The sequence below is a fragment of the Gallinula chloropus genome, assembly GCF_964237585.1.
Source record: "Gallinula chloropus genome assembly, chromosome: 9".
Classification (NCBI taxonomy): Eukaryota; Metazoa; Chordata; class Aves; order Gruiformes; family Rallidae; genus Gallinula; species Gallinula chloropus.
Window position 1 is genome coordinate 13565043 of NC_140094.1, and position 12148 is coordinate 13577190.

The 12148-nt window shown below is 44.9% G+C and overlaps 1 protein-coding gene across 1 annotated transcript in view; it reads left to right on the forward strand.

The window, feature by feature from the left end:
- Positions 1-900: 900 nt before the first annotated feature.
- LOC311194745 (chromodomain-helicase-DNA-binding protein 2) overlaps positions 901-12148 on the forward strand; it is a 45312-nt gene continuing 34064 nt past the window's right edge. The window contains exon 1 of the mRNA XM_084267946.1: positions 901-1030. Within this exon, the coding sequence (XP_084124072.1) occupies positions 969-1030 (62 nt within the window). The 5' untranslated portion in view covers positions 901-968. The remainder of the gene's footprint in view (positions 1031-12148) is intronic.

Here is a 12148-nt window from a genome sequence, read left to right on the forward strand (position 1 = left end):
ATCACCTGAGTTGTGGGGTAAATGTAGAGAGTGTCAATCAAAGGCAGAGCTCAGAGCTGGGAAGGAGCTCTAGATGGCGGCTGTGCCTTAGAGAGAGCGCGCTCAGCTCCGTGCCTTCCCCAACACTTTACGCAACTTTCCCTAACTTTCGGGCAGCCTCAGGGGGCCCCCACAGCCCCTTGCCTCTCCTAGGCACTAATCAGGGGCCAAACGGACCTTTTTCGGGCAGAAAAGCAGCTTTTGAGGGCTCTCTTTTCGTGCCTTGCTGGAAAGAAGAAGCCGTGGAGAGAGCCCAGGTCGTTGTTTTTCCAGCTTAGAAGCCATGGCGTACCTCCATTTTTGTGCGCTCTCCTAATGAGCTTTTTCCCCCGGACATTTTTCTACTAATTATCGCTTCTTTTGCTTTACCAGCAGCATATTTTTGGGATTAGAATATATATTTTTTTTTTCATTCTCTGAAATTTGTATTTTATCGCTATAACTTTAAATATTTTGGATCTAATGTTTTTCCACTACCCGAAACTAATATCGACTTGGTCCTGGCGGCGGTGCGTGGATCAGGTAGGTGAGCAATTAATAATCATAATTTTTAGATTTCTGCCGTTTTGAGTACTTTGATTTTCGACCGATTTGAGCTGTATTGAGATGACGCAATAAGATACAGAGATTATTTGCATCCAGTGTTACTTTGGGAAAGTTTGCAGGATGCTCCTCTACTGTGTTTATTCTCGGATTTTTCTTCTAAAAATGATTATTTGTTTTAAAAGTCCGTTTTGCCGTGTTGATCAGTGTTGTGTATTGTTATAACAATATCATTGCAGCGTCAGGACTTTGTTCCTGATAATGAAAGCCAGTGAAACGAACTGGGACCTTACCTTTCTTTCAACTTTTGACAGTAAATACCTGGGCACAGGACTTCAAAGCAAACAGACACCCCTGACCCCCTCTTAATATTTAAGAATAAAAAGATGATGAGAAATAAGGACAAAAGCCAAGGAGAGGAGGGTTCAGTCCACAGCAATGCATCGAGGTATGATCTATCAACTTTCTTTTTTTTTTTTTTGTAAAACCTGTGAATACCCTGTTTACTTTGACAGCCTTGGGTTACTGTCAGTGCTTAATACAAAACATTTTACTGATTTTGTTTCCTTTTTAAGGAATGACCTTGAGATTGTTAGCATGCCACACCCTAATTTTTTTTGGTAGCAATTTCTGAAAGTTGTGTTGTGACTTAAGGGCCCATGTCATAGTCAAAAGGTACTGTACCTTTATTCAGGGGAGCCCTTTCCTCTGTATTATGATTTTTCAGCTTTTGAATTTCAGTTTTTAGGTTTTTTGTGCTGTGAAAAATGACCTTGTCAGTTTAGCCATTGCTGCATTGCACCATTTTACATACAAGGCAAATTTTTCTTTGAAGAATCTCAGAAGTCTAAACTTTAACTGAGGGCCATACAGAAGCCTGGTGTAGTAGTAAATTATAGTAAATAGATACAAGAAAAAGTTACATGAATGAAAAAAAGCTCATTTTAAAATATAAACTCGAAAGTGCCTGCTCGTCTGATACCCCTTACTTCAAATTTTATTTGAGCTTGTAGAACTTTGTTCCTGTTTAGGTATTTTAGACTATTTTGACACAATTTAACCAGACTTTATCCTGCTGGTGATAGCATTTCATATTATAAAATAAATGCTGGGACTGTTAACAAGAGGCTCCAAATGCTTTGCTTGTTTATTTAATATATTTTTGCTCAGAGTGTTTTTATTTACTTTTGTCAAGTAATGTGATTCTTTACAGATTTTTATAAACTTGATCTTGATGTGGGAAAAGTACAAAATGCTGGGAATGTTTGTTTGTTAGGAATGCAGAAATATAATCACTGAATTGCTCATTTTGTATTTCAAGGATCGGCTTTTTTTTTTTTTTGGAAATTGGAAATTAAACTACAAGCACTTTTGTTTTCTAGTTTGTAAATACACTTGAGTTTTACATTTTTGTTAATTTTAATTGGATCGTGGCCTGTTTATTTTTCTCTGTTGTTGTCTTTGGTCATTTTTAATCAACATTAATAAAAAAGAATTCTGAACTGTCTGTTGTATCACATGTGCTCTATGTGATGTTTGCAGGTGTTTGAATAGTGTTCTTGATGTACAGTTTTTAACCTCCCTTAAGCACACAAACTTGAAATACTGTGGGAATATATATATTATCAAATTACTGTAACCTCCTAGCCTAAACTCGGTTGGTGTTCTGGTTGTATTACAATTGTGGTCAAATTTTAAACCCTAAAATGGATATGGGTAAGTTTGTTTAATTTTAAATTATTTCTAACTTAATTAGCCTCAGGGACTGTTGAAGCATTACATGTAGCACCTATAGCTTTTATAATAATGCAGTTAAAAAAACCATCAGGCTTTTAAGCTGTGATATCTTTATATTACTGTAAATACTGTACAGAAAATTCTTAAGAACTAAATTTTTTAAAAATGCTTCAGTTTAAAAAAACATAAAGATATATAAAGTCCAAATTATCAGCAAGAGCCTTAATAGGTATAATTTGTTGGAGAAACCTGAATTCAGGTATTTTACTAGTGTTAGTGTGCTTGAATAGGAGGCGGAACTGGAGACATCTAGCAGTAGCTGAACAGAAAGAAGACCTTTGGGGTTTCTGTCCTTAAGGGCATTATATTTGCATAGTCTGTCATGTGCTTTTGGTGTTTTCTTTGAAACGTTATTTATCATAATTGATGGATTCATGTGTGACACCTGTTGGGTGAGGTTACCCTTCTACCCCTTCACATGGTTTTTTTGCCTCAAAATAAACTTCTTGTGGGGTAACATCCACTCACCTGAAGTGTGGGAACAATTGACCACAGCGTATTTGTAAGTGGGCCCTGTCGAGCTTATTTCTGAGCTGTGAGTCAGCTGAATGTCGTAAAATGGGCTTTACTTCCTGAGGTTGACTTGAAGTTGTAGGGGAAATGATTTCTAGGAAGTAAAGCCACCGCTTTGCTTTACTGTAGCCCAGAAATGCACTGATGTCTGCACTTCACGTGCTGCTGGCCAGCTTCCTCCCCAGTCATGAGACCAGCTCGGCACCTGTGGAAGTACGTGAAGCCCTGGTACAGAATCCCTGGTGGGAGGCCTGGGTGATGGAGATGGGTAGACAGGTGGTTACAGCCAGTGCTGCTCACCTGGGCTGGTGAAGCAAAAATGCAGCAGGACTAGAGACAGGTGTTAAAGCAGAAGAAAACACAATAACCTATACACCACCTTAGGGTCCTGACTGGGGGAATATGTTTGGAATTAATTCTCAGTTTTCCAGTCCCAAGGAAGTGCAAAGGTACATGCTGCATGGACAAAAACTACCTGAAAATTGCCCCAAACCAGAGTATTACTCTTGGGAAGTGTAACAGTGTTAACTCTTCACAGTTTGTATGCTGAGGGGTGTACTTGGTGCCTCTCCAGATGAACAGCAACACCTGTCCTTTGTATATTTCCATTGTATCTTTCCAAACTTGAAACTGATTGATTCCCTGCAACTTTCTCCACCTAGGATAAAAGTTGGGATGCTGCGGTTACTAATAACCACTGCCTGTGTATCTGGGACTTGCATTAAATGATTGAACAAAACCCTGGTGTCTTTTCTAGCATCTTCTGTGCTGCATTTCTGAGAGGCAGGTGGTGTGAGAGTGTACATCCGTGGTATAAGCCTAATGCGAACTTCAGAGGTGAGGGGCAGGCTGGGGTCCCCCTGAAGTCCAGGGTGGAGTTTTACAGGGCATGGCAAGTAATGTGATGGATACATTGTTTCTCTGGCTTCCCCTGCCCCACATCTGTTGCAGTTGCTTTTGCACTGCCTCAATACCCCCGTGTGTAAATGGCTTCTGCTACAGAAGCTGTGGGACTGAACAAACCCTTGCATGTGTGTCCAGCTCTGGGCTTTTCTAGGACTGAACCGTCCTTTTCGGGGGGGCAGGAGGAGGTTGTGATGGGTTAAAACTCAGCCTGTTTTCTGTTCAGAGAGATGGAAGCCTGAGGTCTGAAATGGCGGATATTCTGCTCATTGGCCACCTTACAGAGGCAGAGTGCTCTGCAGCATGTGCTGCAGCCCTCGCTGAGCAGAACACCCTCGTTTTACGTGGCAGCCATTTTATGAAGATGTAGTTACATACGAGAGGACTGGGGGGGGGGGAGAGGGAAGGAGGGAAATGAAGAGGTTAAACAAAACCTGCCCTCCGTGGCTGTCAGTGCAAACCGAGGGCATCCCTTTCTTCTTTCGGTAGCGCTCGGGAAGCCACGATTCCCTGGGAAAGGAGAGGGGAAGGCTGCACTGCCTGGCATTTTGGTGCGGGTCCAGTTCAGTCACAAAATGGCTGTTCCTTTGTGCCGCATAGCTGACAGACATACTGCATTGCACTGTGTGTACTCTAAAAACAGCAGGAAGTTGCTGGTGGGGAGTTCAAAGGCCATCTTGTGCTCGCTGGGGACGGTGATTGGCTGCGCTCGCTTGGTAACAGGCGGACGGCGGCGGTTGTGCAGCAGGCAGAGCGGTGCCTGCGCACGATGGCTGCGCACGCCGCTCGGGCTCTCCCACGCCAGCCCCGGGCTCTGCTGGGTGGACTGGGATGTACTGGGAGCCTGGCTGCGGAGCGTGTGGCTGCTGCCGCTTTCCCTCGCTTCCCTTCATCGGGCAGGCATGGGTTTTAATTCTGTCGCTTTGCTTTAATAGCACAGGCTATTTTGAGAAGAAAGTGACTGGAAAGGAAGCAGAGTTATTTTGGGTGCAGCTTTTTCATTTTTATCGCTTTCATTTTTTTTTTTTTAACATTGAAGGGGATTGCAGAGTTACCGTAGTATTCCTGGAACATCTGGCTTGTTTTTTGATAGCATTATGGCTTTCAGCATCCTTAAATCACACACACTCACTCTTGCTTTCAACGTGCATTTTACAACTGATTTTCTTTAAGCAGAGTGGAGATGTTAAAGCACTTTTATTAAAATGCCTCTGACTACAAGTTTCAGCTTTTCATCGGGTTATCTTTTAGCTGTTGTGGCCATATTGAATGCATGTAGTCTTTTGGTTTCATTCCTGCTGCTGGATTCTTTAACAGGGATTTTTTTTTTCCCTTTTTTAACCTTTTAACCCTTTATGAAACTGTCTGGAGGCTTTTGTCAGAAGGAAAAAATGTTTGATGGGTCCTGGACACAGAAGGAATAAAGTGCAAGGATTTCATATGAGTGATGATGAAAACTGTGGAGCACAAAGGAGATTGTTCTTGTTTTGCTTTGTTCCTTCTGTTTCACATTACCCTCCGAAGGAAATGTCTCATCTAATTACAGATGCACAGTTCTGAGACTTTCAACTCTCCATTTCCTGTTGTGTGATTGCTGCCAGAAGTAGATACAACACAGCACTAGAAAAGAGGCTCACCAACTGCAAGAAGCTACATTTAGCTGAAACTTGATCTCTTATGGATTGTTTTAACTAAAACATCTTGAGCTAATTAATGGCATTTTATGTATTCTCTAAGTGCAAGACCATTTTGCTGAATGCAAATGGAAAAATAGGAATAAAGAGCTCACCTGGGTAATTTTGTGACCCTGCAAGAACACTGCTGGGGCCACTGCTCTGCCTGCACACACATGCATGCCCCCATGCTCCTGCTGTGCTCCTGCCTGCATTTATTAGTGCCTTCAGCCAGAAGTTGACGTGGCTGAGATTATAGATACCGAGTCTGTTCCACTTTCTGTTGAGTTGATGTTTCACCAGGGGCAACAGTTGCCCTTTACCTGCACCTTCCCCCTGCTTTCCTACACCAGCAGCAGCCGGACTCTCCCACGGCTGGGAGAAGCGTTGTCATGTGCCACAGGGTCACACCCCAGGAGCTCACAGGGGGAGGGCACTTCTGAGAACATGCGATCCCAGTGTGTGCCTGGGGAGCGGTGTGGCTGTTAGCATTTGGGCTGCAAGAACTGTGTTTTGCATTAAAGCAAACATTTCCACTGCTGGCTCCAGTTTGCGGGGGCGCAGAGGGAGGGTCAGGAAGGCAGCGCTGTTTGATTTTTAACCTCTCCAACTCAGTACAGGGAGAAACCAGTTCCCAGCCCTGTTGCCTTGTTTCACCCCTTGTCTCAGAAAGCTGTTCGTGCGATTAACAGGTTACTGAGTTGCTAAGTCTGACTCAGGAATTTTTTTTTACTGGCGTATCTCTTTAGCAGCGATAAGCCTGCATAGTTTTAAGGAGCAGACAGGGTAGGGCCGGCAGAGGCAGTGTGACTCACCAGGGGGGTTGAGTACCAAGGGCTGACCCCTGCCCGTAAGAGGTGAGCTGCAGCTTCTGCTGCTGTGGTTTTGCTTCCCTTCAGACTTGAGATAGCTAAAGTAAGCGTACTTTGGGTAGGTTCATGCTGCAGTTGCATCTCCTGATACGTAACCTGGAGCTACATATATCCACTGTACCGTGTTTCCTGCTGCAGATGGTGATTCCAGCAGGAATTGCAATGTTAAATCAGGCTGTTAAGTTTGAAGATGGAAAAGTGCTTCTAAGTCTCCCATTGCCCCTAGCTGAAATCCAGCTCAGGAAGATGGCGATAATGGATGGAGGAAGACTGTTCTGCATCCTGTCTCCCCCTTCAAGGAAAATAAACAGTGCAGCACTGGGGGAGGGGATGGCCTGGATTACCATGATTAGACGTAAGCAGCCTTCTAGCAAAGGATGTGCTGTTCTACTGACATGGTGTCTCTACGTAAATATTTCTGGTGTGTTTTTATTAAAAGATGGGTGGAGAACTGCTATTTGAAGATGCTATTTCTGCAGTCTTGGTGTGCTTTTAAAAATCTGCTGTTATATTTTGTAAAAGGTCCTTAAAATGAAAGCAAAAAACCCTAGATGATGAAAAAGTTACATCTCGTGACTTGCAATGAAGCTTTTGTCTCTCATGCCTTCTTGAGGCAGGGACTATCTTACAGATATAAGTAAAGTGTCGATGAGACTTGCTGAATGTTCAGTAGCTCTCAGTGCATCACTGCTCGTGCAGCACTGGCACTAAATTACAATTTGCAGTAGACAGCTTGCTTTATATTTGTGGGCTGAGATGATCTACTGCACCCTGTGTGTTTTTCTGGCCTTGACTTAGGAGGTTTAAAACCCCTTCAGTTTGAAACAATCTCTGATTCCCTCCGGTATTGTGCTGGTACCACTGGCCACATACGTTTGCTGAGCGCTGGGTGCTCCGCGGGCAGGATGGGATGCTGAACGCATCACTGCTCGTGAACAAGTGTTGCAACATCAGGAATCCCATCTCCTTTGGAAAACAGTTGTGTGGTTAACTATTAGCTTCTTACAAGTCTTACTGCTCGGTATAGATGACATAATAGAATCGCCATTATATTAATTACTGAAGTCATTTGCATCTCTTTCATGGGGAGGAACCTCCGCTCTTGTCACCGCCTGAGAGCCTTGAATGCCGTGTGTTGTCTGCAAAACAGGCTTAATGATGAGCCTTAAATCTCTTGGTTAAAACCAGCTTTTAGCAGTCACTTGGAATAAAACCCTCTGAACAGGTCAGGCTCCTCTCCTGAACTGCATGTCATTAGGAACCAGAAAGGAATTTGCACCTTCATGTTCTTGTTAATGATTTTTTTTGTGGTCCTAAACTTACCTATTACCATGTTTCTTGACTCTTAGATCTTAAGGGAAGCTTGCAAATGTTAAGGGAAGGGAAAATGCCCCCGCCCAATGCAACCCCCATCGAAAGCAACCACCTTTTCTGTACTGATGTAAAGCCACATTGTGCGCCAGCAACAGCCCCCATGCAGGTACAGATAGCGGGGTGCTGCCTGTGCGCACAGCTCCCTGCTGTAGGGGCTTAAGCGACCATGTCAGAGGGACATCCTATCCCCCTGCAAGGTGGGTTGGGGGGGAGTGGAGGGGAAGGGACTCGGTGGCGGGTGCCGCCAGGGCAGCCGGGTCCCTCAGATGGGGAGTGAAGAGCTGAACGGGATGGAGGGATGCCCCCTTCAAGCCCTGAGAACTGCAACTACCCTCTTTTGTGCAGGGAAGAGAAGGGTGCAGCTTTTGGAGATATGTTCACTTGTGCTTGATCAAGCAGGTGGGTTGTAGCTCCCTTTGTCCCTGTGCTGGGTTGGTTTTTGTGGTGTTGGTGGGGGTTTTTTGGGTTTGTTCAGTTGGGTTTTTTCTTTCTGCTAAACATCCCAGGCATTTCCAGCCTCTAGCGTAAAGATGAGAGCCAAGAGAGCCAGCTCTCCCAATCATGAATGAACTGTTTGTTCTGCTCGCTTGTGCAAGCAGAACGTTGGTGTCTTTGTAGTCAAGAAAAAAAAAATCCCTGAACTCTCAAGAAACTCTTGTCATTCAAGATAGCCCAGCGTGCTTTACAGGGAGCTGCAGCAGAGCAGTGAGGGGGATATATTTAGCTCTCTGTGTGCTCAGGATTGCTTTGCCTTTGGCAGTCCTGTGTTGGGGCAAGTAGCGGTGTCCCGGAATGTGTGTGAAGATTTCCCTCTGCCTCCTCCCCGCCCCCTCCTGTGAGCACAGCCCATTCAGATGGTTATTTAGATAGGTAAATGTTGAGGGCATAATCCCTCCCTTACAGTAGGACCATGGTCCTGTTGTGCCTGGTGCTGTGTAAATGTAATTGATGTCCAACCTCTGCAAGCAAGCTCCTGTCACTTGCCAATTTAAGGGAAAAAAAAAGTTGCTGTTCAGAAAATTAGGTTGGATTGTTTTATTTATTTATTTACGGACACGTTTATCTGCTAGGGGCAGCCCTGTAACCTTGGGAGCCTTTGTTAAGTCCCTTGAAAGCCTGACCAGAGCTGGCCAAATTGTGATTATTCAAAGCTCTGCTAAACAGTGCAAAGAGCCTGGCTGCATTTAGTATGTTCTAGTTTAAGATCGTTCTTGGGGACCTGTCATTGTTAGAAATACATATGAAAGGTGGGTATGGATAGTAGAGTAGCAGCAATACTTTTCTTCCCTCATTTGCACTTTTGCCCTCAGGGATAAATTGGGAAAAGTGCTTCTGTTGACTGACCCTTTTTAACACTGACCACTCAAAAAATCCTTTGCCTTGGGAAGTGGGCAAGAACCAATTGCTCATGTTAATAGATTTTCAGAACAAAATAAAGGGAATTCAAAAACCTAGGTTTGAGTTTCAGTATCACAGTCACTGTAAGTCACTTAGCTCACCTGTGAGCTCCCTGTACTGTCTGTATGGCTTTGGCTGCGAGTACTGTAGCATTTGCTCATGGCTTTTTCTTCAAGGTAAGTGATAGATCCTGCGAATTTCTCAGTCCGCTGGGTCTATGTATTAGACCCACTTGGTAAGATGTACCCATGTCATTAGATGATTTATAGCCAGACTTGTTCTTGTGTTTCTCTCCCGGGCTCGTTTGGTGCTATTTGACAGCTACTGCCTGGCTTGGGCACATACATCAGCAGCAATGGATGGTGCTTGCACTGGTTGCAATGTATGTAGGCAATTCATATATGCTTATATATAATAATAGGGAACATGCAATGTATAGCTCAAATCTTCACAGCAATGTTTAACAGCAGCATGGTATCCAGCTGAGTTGGTATGTTAGAATCTCCTGTGGTTTGTCATGCTGCCTTTGTGTGAGCAACGGTTTGTGTGTGTGGTGCTTTAGGCAGGTTTGTGTGTGTGGCACTTCATGCAGACGTCTGTTAAAACAGTTCTGACCGGGTGGCCAACAGTGGCTTTGCTGATGGGTGCTGTTGAGGACTCCTGAGGTTTCTTCTGATGCTGCAGGCTGGCAGCCTGTCCTAAAGAGCTGCGGGGACTAAGCCTCCTCTAGTGCTAGACCTGGATCAAATACATCTATCTGGTCTGGAAAAGACATACTGCTCACTTGATTTCAAGAAGAAAATCTGATGCTTGCAGCAGGTCTGGTGGGCTTGCACCATGTTCCGTTATTACTGGACTGGGGTTTCGATGGTGAGGGAATGTTTGATCTCCTGGCAGGCAGTTGGCCAGACACTGACAGGGAAGGGTGCACAGGGCCCAGTGGTGGCTGAACTGAGCAGCTGGTTGGCTTGCCACTGGCTGGTTGGTGCCCCCAAATTGGGTCTAGCGTGCCCCTTTTGTGCTCAGAAGCTCGTCTGTGATCCGAGAGGTGGTGTTGTGTCCCCGGTTTGGGTTCCTGTAAGGGCCCGATCCTGGTACTGGTCACTAAGGCAGCAGAGAGCCACTTTGACGTGTCTGTTGACAAGTCAAAGTGGCTCATGGAGAAGCCCCAAAGGCTGGTCAGTGCTGCCAGAAGCCCACGGTGAGTGTGGGGAGCACTGGGGATGGCGGGTGCTGGGGTGGTGGGATCTCCTGGCTCTGTGCTGTGGGGCTTTTGGTGGCAGTGTGCTGAGATCCTGATGGTCCCATGGGTTTCCGTTATCCATGGGACTTGGATGCTTTGTCTCGCCGGGTTTGAGGGCTGAGCCTTCCTTTGCCACAGGGGAACAGGGACCTTGGTGTTTGGTATTCTGTAGCCCCTGATCTTAACCCGTCCTGGAAGGCAGTGCCCAGAAGGCAGTGCCGAGGAGGAGCCGACCCGGATGTTTTTTCCATACCGAGTCCTCCTTGAGCTTTCTAAGCCCAGGGGACCATGTCTTGTTAGGATTCAAACTTCCTTAGATAAAAAATGTTCACAGCAGCTCTCAAAGCTGGGTGGAGCTTGGCCCCTGGGGAGGGGCTTGGGCCATTAATGCTCTGCATTCCCCTGGCTGAATTCAAGGTCTGGCTTTCAAAAGCCAAATTTTGAAGCCTGGCACCAATGGGTCCCTGTTCCCTTGTCAGCTGTCGGCTTCGGAAATGCCCAGTGGGTCACTTTTTTTCAGAGGGTCCAGTACTTTCTGAGAACACATGCACTGTTTGTCATTGCTACGAGCTTATAAAATGTTTTGTTGCTGTTTGCAAAGATGATCACCTATAAAATGAAGTCATATGTGAAATATGGAGTGCTAAGGCAGGAGGCTCCTCATGCCGTAATGGCCTTGTAAACTTTGATGCCTGATTGTAAAGTGTCTTATCATTGGTGTTCAGCCACTTATTTCTAGGAAGGAGCACGTCTTTCCTGGTAAGGGATGATTTGGTTTTCTTTCCCTTCAAGTCAGGAGCAGGCCCTTACTTAAATATTTAAGGCTATAATTTTGTTTTCAAGCCAGGGGAAGGCATTTGGAGGAGACTTAGCAGATACCAATTTTTATATGGGTTTCTCACTAGAGGGGAGTTAGCAGCAGTCCAGCTGTAGCTTTCTTGATGCTCACAGCTTGGTCTCTGCTGAGTTTGGAGGGTGTTGAACCACTTGAATGGTGATTATTTTTTTTTTTTTTTTTTTTTTTGTGACGATTAATTGTAGCTTATCCCCCATTTACAAGTTTAATTGAGTAGGTCTTGTCTGGCTGTTAGCTTAGTGGCATTAAAGCTGGGTGTGTTCCAAAAATACCTTCTGAAAAGCGGCCCTAAATCTCCAGTTCTGTGCAGCGTAAGGCCTGACGTGACTGATGGTGCTAATCCTTTATACTCTTGGCAGGTAGAAATGCTTCCTGGTTGTTTCTGTGATAGAAATGCTTATTTTACAGAATTAGCAGGTTTTGTTTTCTGGTTTTATTCTGTCAGTGTAGAGAGAATCAAGCACGTATCCTTTTGCCTTGGGAATAGGTGGCTGATTGAAAAAAGGACATAACCACTTCCCATCTACATTTCTTTCCTTAGTAGGGCAAGCACAGGCATACCTGGCTGTGCAGATGTGTATGTCCTCTGTGCCACTGGAGAAGTTGCTCTCTTTTCAGGTGACACAGTTCACATCTTGGTGAAAATAACACAAATGACAGTGTGCTAGTGTCCAGGTGGTAATGTTGTGGGTAAAGCACGTGAATTATGACTATTAATTTGCAGAAAGGCTGGAAATAGTTCCAATGTCCTTAAATAAAGCCTTGAGAAAGGACCCGAGAGTGGGAGGAGGCCTGTAATGGCTGTTACGCCTTCAAACAAATACTGCCAAACCTGCTCTCTGGCCTGGGTCTAGCCTGGCTGCTTGTAATTTCTTCCAGCTCTTGCTAATGAATCTGGTGGAAGAAAAGTGTCTTCCTCTGGAACAGTGCCCCTGTG